This window comes from Equus caballus, chromosome 19 (genome assembly GCF_041296265.1).
Source record: "Equus caballus isolate H_3958 breed thoroughbred chromosome 19, TB-T2T, whole genome shotgun sequence".
NCBI classification, from domain to species: Eukaryota; Metazoa; Chordata; class Mammalia; order Perissodactyla; family Equidae; genus Equus; species Equus caballus.
In genome coordinates, this window is record NC_091702.1 from 64,744,224 (window position 1) to 64,764,968 (window position 20,745).

The following is a 20,745-nucleotide window of genomic DNA, read 5'->3' on the forward strand; positions in this document are numbered from 1 at the left end:
CTTAGTATAGTCTCAGCTTCCTTTTGGCTATTTGTTGCATGTGATGGGCACACCTAGGATGACCCGCCACTCCCCACCCCCTCCACCTCCCACCCCCATGGCTCCTGCCTCTTGGTGTTAATGTCTTTGTGTTATCCATCCAAACCTTTTTCTTCCCTTCTCTCCCTTAGAAGCCTTAGAAGCATTATTTGTACTGGCAAGATGAATTTTCTGACATTTCATGCATTCACGAAAATCTGTTTGGTTTCTTTTATTACTTTTGATCAGTCCCTGCCACAGTCCTTGAACCGGGTGTTCTTAGAACCGAAGCTCCAGAGACAACACTAGGTAATGCCACATTACGTCCGTCAGCATCTGCTTTCCCTGCTCATTTCAAACCCATTTCATCACCACCACAACCACAGCTTTTCCCACTTCACAAAACTTCTGTGTCGTCCTCTATTGTCATTCAATTACTTCTCAATATATTGAAGAGTATTAAAACGACTTAATTGTTTTTAAGAGAGCCAAGTATGAATTTAGTGTAGTAGACATACCTGCAATGTAATGTGTTTGAATTTGCGGTATGTGGCCTCCGTGTAACCTTTTAATCACATTCTTTGTTACTGGGTTTCGAACACAATCAATGGGGGTTGAGGTGAAGATGTCTATCCTTGATCTAAGCTGAGTACATTGTCACAGCTGTTATGGCGTGACATAATTCTTGTGCAGATCTAAATTCCTACATTTTTACTATCTGTATGATTTGGGTTTTGTTTTTGTTTTTTGCCATTATAGGTAATGGTTTGGTCTTTTTGTCAGTAAGGAGTGAAATAGAAAATCTACCAAACTAATAAATTTAAATTATAAGCACCATCATTAACGTGAAATCACCCTGTTCCTTCTCCCCCCACAACTCAGCAAGGTTTGGGAACTTTTTTTACTCAGAAATCCCTGTGAGAATCTCCTTGATACATCAGCTCATGTTTCTGTGCAATTTTCATTTTCCAGAGTAATATAAATGATAGAAAGAGGCAGTTATCAAAATAGGGGCAAATATTTCAAACTCAAAAGAAAAATTTCCTGAAACTCAAGAAATCATAACAGTAATAATCGTATTCACAGCTTCTGAAACTAAAAACACTCTATTAACCTGAGGTTTTCTTCCTTTAGCTCCCAAAGAGCCTCCCCGGACCCGTCGTCCACGTCCCAAACCTAAAACCACAGCGAGTCCTGAAGCAGCTCAGCCTGACCTGGGTAAATGGGCAGATCCTTGTTAGGGACGCCTGGCAGCCTTCCCGGTGGGGTCCAGACAAAGTGGAGGGGCGAGGCAGGGTCAGCGGCTGCTTCTACCCTAAAGCAGGCAACGAGAACACGGTTGGAGAGGTCTTGTGCAGTAGCTGAATTCCTCACTCTTTGTGAATTAGAGTCTTCTCTCTAAATGTCTATCAACTGACTTCTTATTCAATTCTATGCATCCTTTAAATATTGACTATGGTGGACAGAAACAGCTGTAGATGAATGTATGGGGAAATAGGAGAATATTTCTTGGTAACCACAAAAGTTGTGTAAGTCATAGAAAGGATCTAGGGAAGGAGTTGGAGAACATTTTCTATAAAGGGCTGGATAGTAAATATTTGGGAGCTTGTGGGCCATATGGTCTCTGTTGTATGTCTTTTTCTTTTTTTACAACCCCTTTTTTTTACAACCACTTAAAAATGGAAAATCATTCTTAGCTCTCATGGGCTGTATGAAAACAAGCCACAGGCAAGATCTGGCCTATGGGCCATGGCCTGTCAATGCCTGGTTTAAAGAACCGATCAGCATGAGCCAGAATAGTTAGGAAGGATTTGAGCATTGAAATCTCTGTAGATTTGGATGACCAGGGCAGGTGGACGGAGAGGTTCAGAAAGGCAGGATATATACGGATGCCAGCGAGGGGAGGGAGAGGCTTCTCTGACTGACGGAGGCAGTCAGCCTTCTAAGTTGATCAGAGCATCTCATTGAGGCTGCAGCAGCTAAGCAGCCCATAGGACCAGTTGAAAAGGGATTTTTGAATGTGGGACTTAGGAGATGGGCTCTATGTAAGCATCATCAACTTCCATATGTGTTTCCCTGAGCTCTGGACAGAGGGATAGCTGCTGTACCTCAGGCTGAATGGCTGCCCCTTATCCAGCTCTCTTAAGTACCTCAGTTGGGCAAAGTTCATGATCTCTTTCCAAAGATAAGTTTTCAGCAAGATGAGTATGGTCTACTTTGGTCTATTACTGAGACTAGGATCATCAAAGAGCAAGAAACCTCAGGGCACTTCACAGGGGTAGTTATCTGAGTGCAAAGATAATCCCTCCTAAGTGAGGAATTGGTACCGAGGGCAGAGATGCCATATCCCTCAGCTCAGAAGCGTTTGCTTTGTACTCTAGACACACCGTTATTTCGGTACAATTCTTTTTGGAGTGAGTGTTCTGAGATTGTGTAAATGTTTAACATTTCATTGTGTTTTATTATTATTATTATTATTTTGGTCAGTTCCTGCTACTGTCTTCGAACCAGTTACTCCTGTAAGAGAGGCTCCAGGGGCAGCTTTTGGTAATGCTACTTTCTGACCTTCAGCAGTGCTCTCTCTGCTTGTTGCCCAACCCATTCCACTCTGTTGCCATTCAGCTACGTTCTTCATCTTGTGAGCTGAACATACATAAAACAAGTTACCTCCTGTTCTTAAGAGAGTCAGCCTGAACCTAGTTGGGGATATCTTCCTGCCTCACAATTCACTTTAACATTTTTTCATGCCACCCCATGCTTTTGACTAACCAGAGTGCCCTGTGAAGGTAAATGTCCTGTATCTATGGGAGTGCCTGATCCTGATCTGTGCTAAGCAGCCTGTAAGAGGGAAGTTGCTTTATGCATCCTTTGTACAGTTACCATTTCATCTGCCCGGTTTTGCTGTTGTTGTTTTGTTAACATTTGGGTAATATGTTTTTAGTGAATTGTCTAACAGATGTGATCAAGGCTAATAAGTTTAAATAGTAAGCCCCATTCTTAGGGGGAATCTGACTCCCCTTTACTCTCCACCATAGTTTAGAAATGATTCTTAACCTTTTTTGTGCAGTCAGGGAACTCTAGGAAAATGTGATAAAAATACCAATCTTGACTCTCTGAATTAATAACTTCATTTTTTATGTCAATTTTGCCCCCAAAGTATCTTCAATAACAAAAGAAAACATAGTGTAGTAGGGGCAAAATTTTCATACTAGAAAGATACATTTCCTGAAACTCAAGAAAATGTATCAATCTTTAGAAAACTTTATTTTTAGGGTTTATTTTTTAAACCCTATAATTTGCAGAACCATAAAATTTAAAGTAACTAAAAGTTATCTTTTTCCATCTCCAAAAACATCCCAATGGACGTATCATTTCACAACACAAAACCACTCCAAGTCCTACGCTCCTGAGGCTACACCAGAGAAAAGCAGAGTCCCTGTTTTCAGGACCTGGAGCCTGTCACTGATGGAGAACGTAAACACACAGGCCCTCTCCAGAGTTGCCAAGGAGTTCATGTTTGGGAGAGACAGTCTTCCCTCCAACTCTGGATAGTAGGAGACATGTTTTTGGTTTTTTTCTTCTTCTGCTTCTTCTCATAGCCCCCAAGTACGTAGTTGTATATTCTAGTTGCGAGTGCCTCTGGTTGTGCTATGTGGGATGGCGCCTCAGCATGGCCTGATGAGCGGTGCCATGTCGGTGCCCAGGATCAGAACCCAAGAAACCCTGGGCCGCTGAAGCGGAGCGCACAAACTCAACCACTCAGCCATGGGGCCGGCCCCTGTAGGAGACATGTTTTACTTCTCAGTCTGCAGGCTCCTTCAGCACAAAAACTTCCTGCATGAAATGCCTAGGGAGTGAGAATAAGGCGTGGTGTTCTTGTAAATTCAAGATTTTTCTTGAGTACATAAACTTGAAGTGTCAGACACATCATATAAGGTCTTAAAGAAGTTAAAAATCAATTTGGGCTTCAGAAGAGCAAGGAAGGAGTTTGGACTTTGACGTCACATCAGAATTTGCACAAGTGGAGAGATGACAGTGAACAAAGATGAAAAACTAGGATACGTGCAGAGGCAGCCAGAGGGAGCAGGGGTCCTGGCTCTTCTAGGCGTCAGTCAGAATGTTTTTGTTGCTGATTATGCATTTGGATGACACCGCGGGAAATTGAAGGAGGCTGATGCTGTTCTCATGGGCATCAGAACTCTCTTCTGTCCCCACCGGATAAAGGTTTCCCTGTCCTGAGAGTGGCTGGGTGCTTTTCTGGATCCCTCAGACTGAGCAGCTGCCCCTCACCCAGTCCTCTTGGTGCTTTTGCTTGGACAGAAGTCACAAGACCTTTCCAAAGCTGAGTTCTCGGCAAGATCATCATAGCCACTTTTGGTTGTTTGTGTAATGGCTGCTTGGTTATTCAGGAACAGCTTCTGCAACCATAATTTGATAAACATACTAGATGGTTTCTTTATCCAGCATCTGCGGAAGTGCAAGTTAGTTTTTCACATGCTTCTTAAGGATCGTTAGAGACATATTTAAGTAAATGCCTAAAAATGTCCTAAAGTCTACAATAGTAAACTCAGATAATCAAGCACCAACTACAAGAACTATTTCCCTCCTTTGGTGCTAAACAGAGACCAAAGGTAATGACTACCTCATGAGATGAGGAAGTCCCTAACTACAGTTTGGCCAAGTCTGGGCAAAACAACTGATTTCCCTTTGTATTCCATTACTGGGGCTGCCATAACAAAATACCACAGACCGAGTGGCTTTAACATCGGAAATCTATTTCTCACAGCTCTCGAGCCTGGGGAGTTTGAGATCAGGTATCTGTAGGTGTAAGCCCTCCTGAGGCCTCTCTCCTCACCTTGCAGATGGCTGCCATCTTGCTGTGTCCTCACATGGCCTTTCCTCTGTGCGTGAAACTCCCTCGTGTCTCTCCCTCTTATAAGGACATCAGTCCTATTGGATTAGGGCCCTAATCTTATGACCTCATGTAACCTTAGTTGCCTTTTTAAAGGCCCTATCTCCAAATACAGTCAGATTGGGAGTTAGTGGTTCAATATGTGAATTTTTGGGAGGCAAAATTCAGTCCATAACACCCTTCATTCATAAATTTTAAAAAATTATTCTAGAGGTGGGGCTGGCCCCGTGGCCCAGTGGTTAAGTTCACGTGCTCCACTGCAGGAGGCCCAGGGTTTCGTGGGTTCGAATCCTGCGTGCGGACATGGCACCGCTCATCGAGCCACACTGAGGTGGCATCCTACATATCACAACTTGAAGGACCCACAACTAAGAATGCACAACTATGTACGTGGGGGCTTTGGGGAGAAAAAGGAAAAAATAAAATCTTTAAAAAAAAAATTATTCTAGAGGTAATGGTACCCTGGCAAGATTCATTTTGAAGTGAATGTTGTAGCTCTTCATACATTAAAAAAAAAAAAACAATTTCTGTTTATTTTATTGCTTCAGTTCCTGTCACAGACTTTGAGCCTGTTACTTTTGCAGCAGAGACCTCTGGGCCAACATTAGGTAATGACCGTGGGCAATGCGCCACGTGCTTTTGCTGCTCACTGTCCCGTCCGTCCGGTTCCCGTCTCCTGGCTTTTCCTCCTTCACGAGAGGGCCACCATCATCTCTGTTGCCATTCAATCACTTCTTTCATCTAAAGAGTCCTGAAGCCTCTTAAAAACAAGATTCCTGTTGTTTTTACGAGAGCAGGCATGAACTTAGCTGAAAACGTGTATTGCTATGTGGCACATTTGAAATTGTCACGTTATCCTGTGCCTCGGTTTGTGTCAAAGCCGAGTTCAAGACAAACTGGGATCTATTCTTACTTAGGCTGATCTGCGATGACAGCTACTCTTATGCTCCTTTGCACATCTAATTTTCTAGATTTTTAAACAACTGTCTGCACGGTATGTTTGTTTCTTAGTTGGTGCTTTAGGTCATGATGTGTTTTATTACTAATCTGACAAGTAGGCAATTACCCAAATCTGAAATTTAAATTATAAGGCTCTTCCTTAGTCTGGCTCTAACTTGTCCTCCTCCTGCACAGAGCTGAGCATCCTTCTCCATCATTTCCCTAGGGAGGAAGTTCTATGAGTGTCTAGTTATAAGTGCTAATCTTCATACCTTGAATGAGCAACACCACTATATAAATGGGTTTCCCTCAAAGTACCCTTGATAAAAAGAAGATACATTGGCATAAAAGGAGTGGACATTTTAAACTACAGATGATTTCCTAGAACTTTAGAAAATCTAACAGACTTTGGAAAAACCTCTCCTCTGTATCCTGAGTTCTAAGACCTAGAGTAACACAAGACTTTTCTTTCTTCAGCTCCCAAAGCATCACAAAGACCGCGTCGTCCACGTCCCAGACCCAAAACCACACCAAGCCCTCAAGCACCTCAGACCAAACTGGGTAAATGTGGGGTTCTTGGTTTAAGGGTGAACCCTGGTGTCCCAGTGGGGACCCAGAGCAGTGTGAAGCTCTTACTCTCTCTAAGCACGAGGTCAGGAGGTGTCATCAGTAATGTCTCCTCTGTCCAGGTGTCAAGGAGAATATGACTGGGTGAGATGCAGTTGGTGCCAGACTACCTTATTCTTTCTCTGTGAGAGTCTTCTTTGATGTGAATTTAGTGTATTTCTTACTATCAAATTCCATTCAAATCTTAAAGATAAAACTTCTTTGGCAGAGCCAAAATATTCAGTTCAAGTAAGCAAATAAATTGTAAATCCCTTGGATGTTGCTAGGCTGATATTAGCAACTGTGGGTGATATGTCAGCTGTAGGAGACATTTTATTTCTAAAACAATAGAGCTGAGTACATGTTTGCATGACACAAACATTAAACATTGACCTTGCAAAGGAAAAGACTAGACTAGATTTGGACCTTGTCCTTGGGCCCACTACAGACTTGAATGAAGAAGGAAAAGTGAACCAAGGCAGAACAGACTGCCTGGAACAGACTGTCCTACTTCTAGATGGTCAAAACATGGTTCTTGATGATGCTGCATTTGGAAGGGTCCAGCTGGTCCGCTGAAAAAAGATTTTGAGGACCTGATTCAGGAGCTTAGATTTGATATAAGGGCATCAACTGTCTTTCCACTTTTTCTGGACTTAGGCCAGAAAGATGGTCTACTGAGTGTTACAGACTGGGTGAGCATCTTCATCCTGCTCTCTTATGCGCCACTTTTAGACAGAGGTCTCAGACTCTTTCTTGTCAAGAACTCTAGATAGTCCACTGCAGTGATTAATCTTTATATTTATTTCAAACTTATAAACTGTCTATTGTATCCATGTTTACTTAAACATGGTAAATGCTCATTTTCGGCTGCCATAGAAGTACAGGTTGATTATATTTTTTTAAAGACAATTTCTTTTCCAAGTGTATATCAGGTAAATGCATGAAAATATTTTCCAGGGTAGAGTTTTCCATATCAGTTAGAATCCATTAGTTAAAACCTAGGAGAAATTCACATTTCTGTCTTTAAGATACTCAAGATAGTTCACCAGCTAACCCTACAACCGACCGTGAGTATAGTTGGCCAGATCTTCAAAGAATGATCATCTACTCTTTCTTGCAGTTAGGAAGCCACTTTCTTCTTTGTTTCTGTAGAGTTGATACACAAGTAAATCTGCTTCGATGTGAATGTTCTAACTTTTAATGTATTTTAAACTCTCTCTGGTTTGCTGTGTTATTTTTTGGTCAGTTCCTGCTATAATCCTTGAACCTGTCACTCTTAGACCTGAGGCCTCAGGAGCAACATTAGGTAATGATACACTGTGTTTTCAACAAGCCTTATCCTGCTTTCGAGTTTCGTCTTTCATCCAGAGTTTCATCTTGCTTCCCGTGACCATGGTGTCTGTCTTTGTGGCCATTCTTTACATTCTTCTCAAAATTATGAAGACTCTTAAAACAAATTGCCTGTTGCTTTTAAGAGAACCAGGCATGCATGAACCTACTTTAGGGCATATATTTGCCATGTAACCTGTTTGATTCTGTGTCAGGTCGTTCTCTGCTTTGTTTAAGCAGTGTTTGTGGTAAAACTGATTTTCAAACATGTCATGGGTCTTTACCTCTTATCTGGATAGAGAAAGGCAGTAACAGCTATCATGGGCGAAGAGAATCCATTCATGGCACATCTACATTTCTACCTTTTTTTTCCTATTTGCATGGCATTTTGTTGCTTTGTTTCTATTTAGGTAATAATGTATTCTTATTTTAATAATTATGTAGAAAATGTGCCAAAGATCGAAAGATTAAATTATAAATCTCAGATTTAATGTGACTGTCCCTCATTATCCATTATAGTTTAGCAATGTTTCTTAATTTCTTAATCTTTTTATTACCTAATCAAGCTGCTCTGTGAGACTTTGATTGTAATTACTAATCTTTATTTTTTTAATTAAAAGTGATTGTCTTTAAAGAATCTTCTATGATAAAAGAATATATAAAAGGAGTATATGTGACAAAAAAAACTCAAAGAGATAAATATCTAATAAGTTGTAGAAAATCTAGAGTCACGTTTTCATCTCCCATAGCTTCCAGAACAATAGATAATGTAGTTACATAGTAACCCAAGAATTTCTTCCTCCAGCTTCCAAAACATCACAGCAGACGAGTCGTCCACATCCCAGACCAAAAACCACACCAAGTCCTGAAGTACCTGAGTCCAAACCAGGTAAACCTGTGTTCCTGGTTTAAAGGGCCCAGCAGCCTAACCCAGCAGGGTCTTGGGAGTAATCCCAGTTGTTGGGAGTAACCAGTAAGCCCCATGAGAGTCAAGGTACAACTCGTGCTAAGCAGCAGTTCCCAATGGGGAGATGGCAAGAAGAACACAGTAGGGGGAGATCTGAGCGACAACTGAGTGCCTCATGCTTCCCGTGTAAAATCTTCTCTGTCGCTGTGCATTTTGTTAATTTCCATTTGTCCCTTGAAAATAAGACTTCTTTGAAAAAAATTAGGCATATTCAGTTCAAATCACAAATACTAAGTGCCTTCAGTATCTCCCAAGTCGTATTAGCACTTTTAGGGGTATAACTCAGGTGTGGGAGACATGTTTTGGTCCTCAAACCTGCATGACAGTTGAGAACAAAGCCTTTCCTTTATAAAAAAGACAGGAGATGGCATTAGAGTGTATCTATGCAAATGCAAGATTGAGTTTTGGGTGCTACTAGCAAGATGTGCTAGGTACATAAATATTTGGAGCAGGAAAAGATAGATTAAGAAAGAGTGGAGCCTTGAAATCATCATGGTACCTGGATGAGCAGAAATATGGGGAGGAATAAAATCAGAGAGTGGATATAAGTGGAGACCCACCAGAGGAGAAAGGCTAACTGTAATACTAGTCTAGAGCGTGTCTGACTACAAGGCAGTAGCTGAAGCTTTTCTGGATCTTGATCAGTCTATGGACTCCCATGGTGGAGATCCTTAGGTACCTGATAGAGCAGCTGAGAGTGGATCCAGTAGACGTCAGCCAGCTGCTCTTTGCACACGAAGGCATGCTCTCTCTTTGCTTAGGATGGACGGATACCTTACTCGATTCATCATTCCGAGGCTTCAGTCTCTTTCCAAAGATAAGTTCTTAGCAAGACCCACACATCCCACTCTGACTTACTGTTAGAATCAGATAATCAAAGGAGGAATGAGGAAATAGATACTTGATTAGGGAGGGCCAAATTTTAGAAAATCGACTCTCTACTTTTCTAGTTTAACAGGTTTTCAAAGTTGCTGTATAGTTCTAGAAACTATATTACATTGGTAAGATTCACTTTGAAGTAAATGTTTTGAGTTTTCCCTCATTTAAAACAATCATTTGGTTTATTTCTAACACTTTTGGTCAGTTCCTACTGCAGGCTTTGAACCTGTTACCTTCAGAACTGAGGCTTGGGTGACAACACAAGGTAATGACACATGCGGTCCTCAGTAAGTGCTCTTCCTTCTCACTGTCAAACGCATTCCATCCACGTGGTAGCTACAGGTGCTTTTGCTCCATACGGCTCCATCTTCATCCTCTGTTGTCATGCCATTATGTTCTTCATCCTGAAAGCGTTGAAGACTCTGACTCTTAAAACTAGTTTTCCTTGTTTTTAAGAGAGCCGTGCCTGAACCTAACTCAGGTCATCTGTTATGCGTGCAACCATCTGAAATTGTTTGTCATCTTGTGTGTTTTTTAACCAATGTTTTGTTAAAGCTGGGTTTGAAAAGCGATTCTCTTGACTCTAATGACTGTTATGGTGTTGGAGAGTTGCTTCGTGGATCTAAAGATCTACTGGTTTTGTTTTTGAACTCTGTGCGATATTTGTTCTTTGACGGACATTTTAGTTAGTTATGTGGTCTTGTTTTAGTAAACTGTCAAAGAGTTTATATCTAGCTATCACCACGACTAAAGATCTTAGCAGTGGTTCTTACCTTTTCTATTCAATAGAAGAGTCCTGTGAACTATACTTCACTACTTGAATTAGTAATTTTATATATGACTCATTCCCAATGAACTTTCAATTGTAAAAGAAGGCATACTATCATAATAAGGGTGAAAGCTTCAAATTAAAAAAGTTACAAAAACATTTCCTAAAATATGAGGAAATACTAAGTTTCGGGAAATCTAGAACCATGTGTCATGCTACCCGTGGCTTCTGAACACAGACTATTAATAACTGAAGGTTTTCTTTCTTCAGCTCCTAAAACGTCAAAACGGACCCGTCGTCCACGTCCCAAACCTAAAACCACACCAACTACCAAGGCGCCTCAAACCACACCGGGTAAATGTGGGTTTCTGGTTAAAAGAGTGAGTTTGAGCAGCTCTTGGGAGTCTGGGAGTGATGCCGATGGTAGGAGTGATGCCATGTAGCTGATGTGTGTGAAGGCGCGAAGTGATCTGCCGCCGCTGCCACTGTGGAGTTAGCGAAGGAAGATGTGGCGGGGGACACCTGAGTAGCAGCTGAATTCCTCATGCTTTCTGCATCAAGATCTTCTCTTTCAATACGTATTTTACCTACTTTTTCTTATTTCATTCCATTCTTCTCTTAGAGATAAAATATCTTAAATAGAACCAAGCATTTTTATTTCAAGAAACAAACATTAAGTGCCTTCCATCTCCTCACAGCCACATCATCAGGTGTGATATCCAGGTGTGATATCACAGAACGAGGCTTGTCTTTACTTCTCAATCTGGAGCATAGTCAAAGTCGAAACCTGCCCCAAGATGAAACATTCAGAGATTGAACCGAGGCACTATGTCTGTGCAAATCAAGCTTGTTTTTTGCAGGGGCTATAAACAGCTGTAAGCCTAGAGAGAAAAGTGTGTGAAGGACAGGAATAAGGAGTTGGAAAGAAGTTGGGTCATAAAATCATGGAGATGAACGGAGGCAGAAAGAAAGGAGGTGCAGAAGCGAACCAGAGGGCACGGACTTCCTGGAACAAGGGAGGTCCCGCTTCTAAGTGGTGGTGATAGTGCTGAGTTTGGAGTTTGGAAGGGTCAATAAGAGCTGTCCTTGAACGTATGACTCAGAAGCTTGGATCTGACCCTACAACATCTGTGGTCTCTCCTGCAGTCTCTGCTACCTGTATTGGGTACCACATTTTTGTGATCAGAGAGCTGCTCTACTGGGCACCACACACTGAGTGGATGTTCATTATCCTGATTACTTGAGTGCCTTTGCCTCAAAAGAGGTCTCAGCCTGTTTCCAAATACGAGTTCTCAACAAGATGAACATGTTTCACTTTGCTTTATTCTCTGCCGTGCCTCCTTTCAAACGTAAAAGCTATTTATTGTATCCATGCTTATTTAGACATGCTATTTCCTTAAAGCTTCCACAGAAAAGCCAATGATTGCCAGAACAGTTAGATAAGTATATATTTGGTAAAATGGTTTCCTAGGGCAGTCGTCTACGCCAGTTGGAATTAAGTACTTAGACACCCGGGAGACTATCATGTTGATTGTATCGAGATACCAGACCATGTAGGAGATAACTGACTTCCTCACAAAAGAAGGTGTGCCTGGCTACAGGGTGACCAAATCTTTAAATAACAAGTATTTAATTTCACAAAAATTTTAAAAATTGCTATACACCTGTTGAAGCAATATTATACTAGTAAGATTTAATTAGCTGACATTTCACAAATGTGTATTTCGTTTCTTTTGATTAGTTCCTACTACAGATCTTGAACCTGGTACTGTCAGAACTGAAGCTCCGGAAATCGTGGGTAATGAGAATGCGTGTCCTTCAGATAGTGCTTTTCCTGCTCATTGTCATACCATTATCGCCACAGGCTCTCCTGCATCTTAAAACCATTTCAACACCCTCTGTTGTCATTCCATTAGTCTTTATCTTGAAGTTAATGCTAAGCTCTATGTAGAGTGATCTGTTAAATTTAAGAGAGCTGCATAAACTAATTTCACGATATCGGACTGCCACGTAACTGCTCAGCACTGTGTCATGCGATCATGTGCATCTGTTTAAATGGCGTTGACTCTTTTAAGCTTCATTTCAAACATGAATCTCCACCCATCCCTTCTTTACACTGCTTCTCGCTCATCAGTTGTGGAAATACCATGTTTCTTTGCTCACATTACTTTATATTGTATTAGGATCTATTTGATTATACTGGTAGGTCTGTTATTTCAAGGAATGATATTCTTAGTTAATTGTCAAATTTAAAGTGTGCATAAGTCTTGAAAGTTTAAATGATAGGCTCACATGATAGGGTAGGCTGACTCTTCCTCCTTCTCTAACAGGGTTTCTTAACTTTTATTGAATCAAGGACCACTTTGAGATTTTAGTTGGCACAGTCCATTCATTATGCATTGATCCTTATGCTTTCAAACAGATGCACTCATTATTGTATCCATGATTATTTAAATAGTAGACAAAATAGTAGACATTTACATCAACATGAGCAGAAGTGCAAATAGACTGATAAATGCTTTTTCCAGTAGAGTTAGAAAAGTATATATTATATAAATGTGTAGAAAGCTTACCCAGCAAGAGTAGATGTTATCAAGAGTCAGATAATCAAACATCTGGGAGAACTTCTTGTTGACCACAGTGATATTTAGCAGAGTGCAATGTTATGTCTACTTTAGGGGATTAATGGGTACTTGCCACGGTTTGATCAAACCTGCAAAGAACAAGCGTCTGTTTTCCCTCGGTTCTGAATCTTAAAAATTGACTTCTGAAATTTAATCTTCAAGTGAATTTTTTAAATCTCTTTGGTTTATTTTATTATTTTTGGCCAGTTCTTCCTACAGTCCTTGAACCTGTCACTCTTAGGACCAAGGCTCCGGAAACAACATTCGGTAATGATATTCTGTGTTCTTCAACCATTTTTTTCTGCTCATTGTCAACCCATTCTATCATCATAATCACATTGTCATCAGCTTCATAAGACTGTCTTGTCATCCTCTCCTGTCCTTCAACTTTATGTTCCTTCTTCTTAAGAGTATTGAAGACTCTTAAATTACCCGTAGTTTTTAAAAGCTGTGCATGGACCTAGGTCAGAATACCTGTCTATCATGTAATCTTATTTGACTTCATGTCATGTACTTTTGTCTAAACCATGTTCACATTTAAAGCTGAGTTTCAAACACTGTCGGTAATGTCTATATCTTTTCTAGACCAACTAAACCACAGCAATTTGCATGGTATCATGGATTCTCTGGCATATTTAAATCTCTTAATGTGAACGTAAGACCCCACCACCTACAGTTTGGCTATAGTTCTTACCCTTCTCTGGAGTTAGAGATCTACAAGACTCTTCACTCCTTGACTTAATTTTGTGTGTGGGTTTTATCTCTCAAGAATCTTCAGTTATGAAAAAAAATTAACAAAATACGGGAAAGTATTTTGATCTTAAAAAACATATGCCTTGAATTTCAAGGAAGTATAACATATTTTAGAAAATCTAGAGCCTTATTTCCAAGACCACCTTCAGTAGAATAATCCAAAGTCTCTTCCTTCAGCTCCTAAAACATCACAACGAGCTCGTCGTCCACGTCCCAGACCTAAAACCACATCAAGCCCTGCTGCACCTCAGACCAAACCGGGTAAATGGGTTATTCCATGGTTTGAGGGGTGAGCCGTAGTAGCCTGTCCCAGTGGGGCCCCAAAGCACTGCATCTGATGGGAAGTAATAGTCTCCATGTTCTCTAAGAGTCTAAGGCATGAGATACGGTTAGCAGCTGCTTCTTGCATGATGGTCTTGGTCTCTCTCCAAAGATGTCTTTATAGCAAGATTGGCATAGTCATTCATGGCTATTTATTGCTGGATCTGCATTTAAACATGTGATCTCTTTATTGTAGCTGCAATTACATAAACATAAATATTTTTTCAACTTCCAGAAATGCAACAAGTTACTTTCATATATATTTTCATATATTGCCTAAACAGATTTTCCACAGCAAGCTGACACGTTACTTAGAATCAGAAAATCAAACACCTAGGAAAATATCACGTTGACCATGCTAAGATGCGTGGCAGAGTTCAACGGCTGTGACTACCCCCTGCAATGAATCGTTCATAGCTACAGTTTGACCAAATCTTCAAAAAGGGACTGTTTGCTTCCTATCAACTCAAAAGTTTAAAAAAATTGTTTGTCACTTGAAACTAATATTTTGAAAGAAAAATTATGACTTTCTATGTGTGTTTAAGCTTTCTCATGTTCGTGTTGTTGCTTTTGGTTAGTTCCTACTACAGGCTTTGCACCTGTTGTCCATAGTTCTGAGGCCCCGGGAACAACATTAGGTAATGATTTTTGCAATCTCATTACATGCTTTTTTGCTCATTAAAATCCACTCCATCACTGTCATGGCCAGAGTTGCTCCTGCTTCGTTAGACTGCTGTTGTCATTCCATTTCAGGCTTCATCTTGTAAGTAGTTAGGATTCTTAATTCAAGTGTTACCTGCTATTTTTAATGGATGTCCCTGGATCAAGTTGAGGAAATCTATCTAGCATGAAACCCTTTAAAATTTCATGATAGATTCAGTGAAGAGTCTGAAGTCCAAATTTCTCCCCTGCTATTCGGTGTTTACATCTAGAAAGCAATGACAATTAAATAACATGAACTTTCTCTGAGCAATTTGCTTTCTATAAGACCTGTGTGTTATTCTCATTACTCTTCTTGTTTTAAGGAATGAGGATTCCATGTTATATTAAATTATAAAAAAACAAAAGTCGCTTCCTGAAAGTGCCAATCCTAGTAAATATAAGTTACAGGCTCCCCCACCATCCATAAACTTGACTCTTCCTTATTCTCCACCAGAGTTTAGCAATTGTTCTTAATCTTTGCTAAATAAGAATCTCTCTGAGTATCTAAGTATGCGTGTTAATACTTACTCCTTTAATTAACAAATAAACGTTGTATATTATTTTGATCTCTAAAGGACCCTCAGTGAGGATAAGGAGCAAATTAGATTAGTGTAATAAAATTGTTCAATCTTAGGAAAGAAACTCAAGAAAAATTTCAAGTGTTACAAAACCTAGGTCCATGTACAATGCTTCGGATGGTTTCTAGACCTGCAAACACTAGGTGACCCAAGATTTTCTTTCTTTAGTTTCAAAAACATGGAAAAAATAAAAACCCATCCTCCTCCCGAACTAAACTTCCTGAAGCTTCTTAGATGAAACCAAGAAAATCTATGATTTCTGTTTTAAGGAGTACTTCCAGCCCATGCAGTTGAGTCCAGGCGTGACAATGATGTGACTTGCTAACTTGCACTTCTCACCTCTATGCCCTCTGAGAGAGAAGGCACAAATAGTGGTTAGCATTGCTAAAATTTCAGGATTGACCAGAAGTCTCATGGTTGGGGGAGATCGTAGCCAAATTCATCACGTGTCCTGCATAAAGATTGTCTCTGACAAAATATGCAGCTTATTCAATTCTCTTACCATTCCATTCCATTCATCTCTTTTAAATTAGTGCTGCTGCTTTGGCTTATGTAAACAAACATTGCCTTGCCCTCCGTGTCCCCAGCACCATATTAGCAGTTGAGTGGAGTGGGGTGAGGAACAGCAGGGGAGATCAAAAGTAAGGGCATGTTTGACCTTTTGAACAGAGTACAATATAATTATGAAAAAAACCTTTCCTTGAACTTTTCTTAGGTATAAGACAATTTGCTTATACAAAAGCAGCTTGTTTAGTTGAGTGGTAAAAATATAGAGAGAAAATATTTAAAGTCAAGGATCTATGTAGGCTGATAGAGAATAGTTGGGCTTTGAAATAACTTTAGGATTTGAATTAGTGGATGGAAGGGTGGGAACAGCAAAAATACAAAGTCTTGATACCTGTTGGGAGTAGCCAAGAGGATGATTAAAGTGGAACATAGGGCAAAACACTGCTGGATGATACCAAACATTTTATTAATGACGCTATCATGAAAGAAGCTATAGGAAGCTCTTAGAAAGCCCTCATGGGAATTCAGATTGAGATACAATAGTCAATGAGAACCTAATTTTTGAAATAGGCTCTTGTTTTTTCTAGAAAGATGTTTAAAATGAGGTGTCAGCAAAGTTTTTTATGTGAAGAGTTCGATAGTAAATATTTTAGGCTTGGCAGTAAATAGCTTAGGCTTTGCAGGCCATTTAGTCTCTGCCATAACAACTCAATTGTTAGACTGTTGTACTTTGTGCAATTGTGCAGTTGTACTTTGTGCAGTTGTACTTTGAAGGAAACCAAAGCCAATATGTAAACAATATGTAAATATGCCTTGAATCATCTTAGTTTGTGGGTATGGTTGTATTTCAATAAAACTTCATTTGAATTTCATACCACTTTCACATGTCATGAAATATTTCTCTTCTTTTAATTTTTTCCCATCATTTAAAAATGTGAAAACCATTCTTACTTCACAGGCCAGGCAGAAGGCTGGATTTGGGAGGGCCATAGTTTGCCCATTTCTGCTTTAAATGATGCATCCTCTGCACGGCTCTCCATAACCCTGCGATTTTGAGGGTCTATGTATTTCAATGCATTGCAATGCATTTGTCTAAAACCTGTGAAATAAGTTATACATAATTGACAACTTAGACCCTCTTCTTTCAGCTCCCACTGAACTGCAGCCCCTTATTTTGAAACCAGTGACATCACCAAGTCTAGAAATGACACAAAGTCAACCTGGTAAATACAGTGTTTTATCTATCTGGGTACACTTGTGAGCTCCAGGGGGCACACTCTAAATGTTGTATTTCTGAATATAAAAAGTGCAAAAGAGTACACATTTAATAACTCGCTCTGCATATTGTACAAAGCTCTTGCCATGATTACATATTGGTGTTAAGTTAGTGATACTACTTTATGTCGTGCTCGTATTCACTGTGTTAGTCAACAGTGCAGAAAGACTTCGCTTCTTTCCTGTGTGTTTACTCTGCGTCATTTTAGAGAACAATCACGTATCTGATTAAGTAGTCCACAAAACCACTTAAAAGAACTGATTTTATTCTTTATCCCTATTTTTCCATAAAAACAGTTACAAATTTGTAGTACTCTTTAGCAGTAAGCTAAATCTGTGCTCTGCCATGTGCAAAAAATGCTAGTTCAGTTGTGACCATCAAGCAAAGAAAGTTCTCACTTCAGTAAAGATAACAAAACTTCCTTATACGATGTGAGCCTGAACATTTCAAAACTGAAAACTAGTTTTTAAAATCGTTCTTAGCAAGTTATTGCTACTCTCTGACATTTATTTTGAAACATTGGATCTTATTTTTTTTTTTTTTGTTATAAAACTGTAATTTCTTTTCATCTCCTTCGTACACCTTTAGTTAGCTAAACAACTTTTGGTGCTTGTGTTGATGGTACAAGGTATAGTTGTCATTGGTAACCTATAACACATAAAATTGTGAATTCAATTCAGTTATTAGAGCTTCCTTTAGTGTTAATAATATTGTTATTATCGTAACAGGTAACATTGAGCACTTATAGGTACAAGGCACTTTTCCTAATACTTAGTTTGTATTCATTCATTCAATGCTCACAACAAACCATCCGTGATCAATTGTATCATTTTGTGTTTTTTGCTAGTTTCTGAAGTCCTGGAGTCGGTTACATTTAGCACTGAGTCATCCATGGAAGCTATAGGTAAAACTGTGGGATGTCAGGTGTATGTGCTTGTCCATTGCATTGCAGAAGCTGTCTTTGGATGTCCTCATGCTTTGTGACATTTCGTGGCTCCTCACATCTTGTCTGAGCTCATCCAGTGAATCTGGACAGTCGGATATCACATACAGCGCATTGTGCTGGTGTCTGCTACATTGCTATGCAAGTTGCACACTTCCATTAGTTTCATCTCACCCTGAATGCAAAATTTAATTTTTTAATATTCTGACCACTCTTTGAATATGAATATACACTTCCTATTTTTTATTTTGATATTGTTTTTAGTCATTCATCCCTATGCTTTCCAAGGACTCACTCTATGTCTTTTTCTCACTAGAATCCTTAAAAATGTGTAAGGAAGTGAAATGATCTGCTTTGCTCCAGGTAGAAACTGCTGTAGACTCTGCCAGTTATTGTGCGTGTGTGTGTTTTCCCGCACAACACACTGCGTTCACTTCTGCCGTCTTAAATTGTAGTCACCTTCATGATTTACATAGATGTTATTCTCACGAATGTATCTACTTAGGATAACTAACCTCTGTTTTCAAACTAAGCACAGTTTTCCATTGCAGTGTGCTACGGGCTGCCCACCACTAACCAGACATCCCCGCTTCCTCCCTAGCCCCAGCCGAAACAGATTACGTATATCCCACTGCCAAAGCACCACTCAGGCCAGAGGAGCCAAAGGCTGAAGGTGGTAATGGTTTTCACGCTTTGATTCATTTATTCAACAAATTTTTAATTAGCGTTTATTATGTCCATGGAACGGGAAAGTTCAACCTGTGGTGTTTATTCTACACTGAATAGATTTGAAGAGCTATAGTTTCCAAAATTCTTGGATTCTTAAAATTGAAGTGATAATTGACTGACAACGGAGATAAATTTTAGTTTCTCTGCGGTATGTAAATATCGAGGCGTAATAGTATCTGACAGACAGTTAAAACATGAATGCTAGTTAGAGGGTTAGCGTTGTAGAATAGGATTTCCTTCTTGGTTCTCTCTTTTTTCTTGTTTAAATCCATTGTCCTATCTGTAAAAATATGACGCAAATTCTTAAGAGAATGAGGTGTGTTGATCTTCAAGAAAGAAATGCTTGACTGTGCTTACTATCTTACTATTTTTAAAATTGTTCTCCTTTGTTTTGATACAGTTGTGGAATCTGTTACAAATGTGTCAGAACCACCCGAGACCTCGCTAGGTAATGACACACCTCGGCAGCTTTTGTCCCCATTGCGGCCATCATCTGAGAACCTCAGGTTCTCGCTCATTGTGAATTCATGTTGCAACGTCATTCTTTGTCATGGCAGTTAACTTTCTTTTTATTCATAACCATTGTCCAAAAAGTCTCTCCTCCCATTCAGTTTTGTATCTAAACCTTCGTCTCTTTCTCTACTTGTCAGCCAAACTGTCAAATCTAAAACATCTTTTTCCTAACATTGAATATTCTGCCAGCTTGATATTGTGTTGAATATTTCAGATATGTTTTTGTATAATGATCCATTCATACTTTACGCCCTAGCAACTTACTTTCCATTAACACTCGTTCCATCACATTCATTTACATCTTTGATATTTTTCCCTCCATCATTTAAGTGAAATTCATTCCTCTTGACTGGCTTATGCTTTAACTTTTTTTTATTACTTTGTTTTTCCCTTTATGGGTACCATGGAATATATCTTTCTAGCATTGTTGAGTAGGTACTAGAGTGTAGTGAGGATTTAAAAAATAAGGATATTTCTCACTTCGAAAGTATTTTGTAACTTGGCACGTCTAAGGATTTTTAAACTGAATGCATTATGAAGAAGTAGGAATGCTATTTTGCTGCAGACTTGCAATTTTCATTACTCTTTTCAATCTACTTGTGACCATCATTTCTGTCATCTGCACACAAGTTGTGTGAAGCACTCTAGTAACCCCGGGTACTTTCCTTCACTGCCTTAGAGACATCACCTCTGCCTTCCCAAACTATAACCCTACCCAGCCCAGATGAGCCTCGGACTGAACCGGGTAAATACGTTATTTTGTATTTCGCGTTGAAGGTGAGTGTTTGCAGAATTTCTAAAGAATGGAAAGACAATAGGGGCACTACCAGAGACCAGAAGCCCTAACCTCATCACTCCGCTCAGTCTTTGACAGGGGTCCTGCCTGCCTGATGCCCCGTTGCCTCTATCTGTAATCTGTAGCCAGCCGCGTCTTTAGAATACGGCTGAGAAACACCTCTCACCACTCTGCCAGTGTTTAGTACAGGAAATAGTAATGTTTCTGGGAAGAACATCTGTATTCCATTTTAAAATACAAATATGCATCCTAATTTTGAACACTTTATCATCTTGAATAGTTTTACAAGTTCTATGGTCATATAAAAAGCATTTTAAGATATCTAATTTGTGTTTAAGATGAACAGAAACCTCCAGAAACAGGCTTCACTGTGTGATCCACATAAAGTGGAATAACTGGCCAGTCACCTTGTCATTATTCAGGTCTTTCACTTCTTCCCACTCCTTCCTGCGGTGGTTTGGCCATTTCACTGCATACAGTTAGGAGCAACTGAAGTCAAGCCAGTTGCTTTGGCAGATCGTAGAGGTTTACTTGATGGTGGAGATTGAAATCAAGGAAAAGAAATCCTTAACACAGATAACTAA

At 39.7% G+C, this 20,745-nt stretch overlaps 1 protein-coding gene and 1 long non-coding RNA gene across 52 annotated transcripts in view; one reads left to right on the forward strand and one right to left on the reverse strand.

Moving 5' to 3' along the window:
- The window catches only part of ABI3BP (ABI family member 3 binding protein), a 238,347-nt gene that overhangs the window by 150,088 nt on the left and 67,514 nt on the right, over positions 1–20,745 (forward strand). For 20 of the 50 annotated variants that reach the window (XM_070243859.1, XM_070243861.1, XM_070243866.1 and 17 more), the window contains 17 exons: positions 268–327; positions 1,153–1,236; positions 2,506–2,565; positions 5,479–5,538; positions 6,347–6,430; positions 7,722–7,781; positions 8,610–8,693; positions 9,856–9,915; positions 10,690–10,773; positions 12,161–12,217; positions 13,251–13,310; positions 13,974–14,057; positions 14,696–14,755; positions 17,053–17,127; positions 18,028–18,084; positions 19,253–19,300; positions 20,045–20,110. The exons of 1 other annotated variant lie outside the window; for it this stretch is intronic. In XM_070243859.1, coding sequence (XP_070099960.1) covers positions 268–327; positions 1,153–1,236; positions 2,506–2,565; positions 5,479–5,538; positions 6,347–6,430; positions 7,722–7,781; positions 8,610–8,693; positions 9,856–9,915; positions 10,690–10,773; positions 12,161–12,217; positions 13,251–13,310; positions 13,974–14,057; positions 14,696–14,755; positions 17,053–17,127; positions 18,028–18,084; positions 19,253–19,300; positions 20,045–20,110 — 1,143 coding nt within the window. Of the gene's footprint in view, positions 1–267; positions 328–1,152; positions 1,237–2,505; positions 2,566–5,478; positions 5,539–6,346; positions 6,431–7,721; positions 7,782–8,609; positions 8,694–9,855; positions 9,916–10,689; positions 10,774–12,160; positions 12,218–13,250; positions 13,311–13,973; positions 14,058–14,695; positions 14,756–17,052; positions 17,128–18,027; positions 18,085–18,724; positions 18,797–19,252; positions 19,301–20,044; positions 20,111–20,745 lie in introns of all 50 variants that reach the window. 29 more of the 50 variants (XM_070243854.1, XM_070243858.1, XM_070243855.1 and 26 more) reach the window with 3 other exon arrangements.
- The window catches only part of LOC138919281 (uncharacterized), a 140,547-nt gene that overhangs the window by 68,927 nt on the left and 50,875 nt on the right, over positions 1–20,745 (reverse strand). The window lies entirely within an intron of this gene.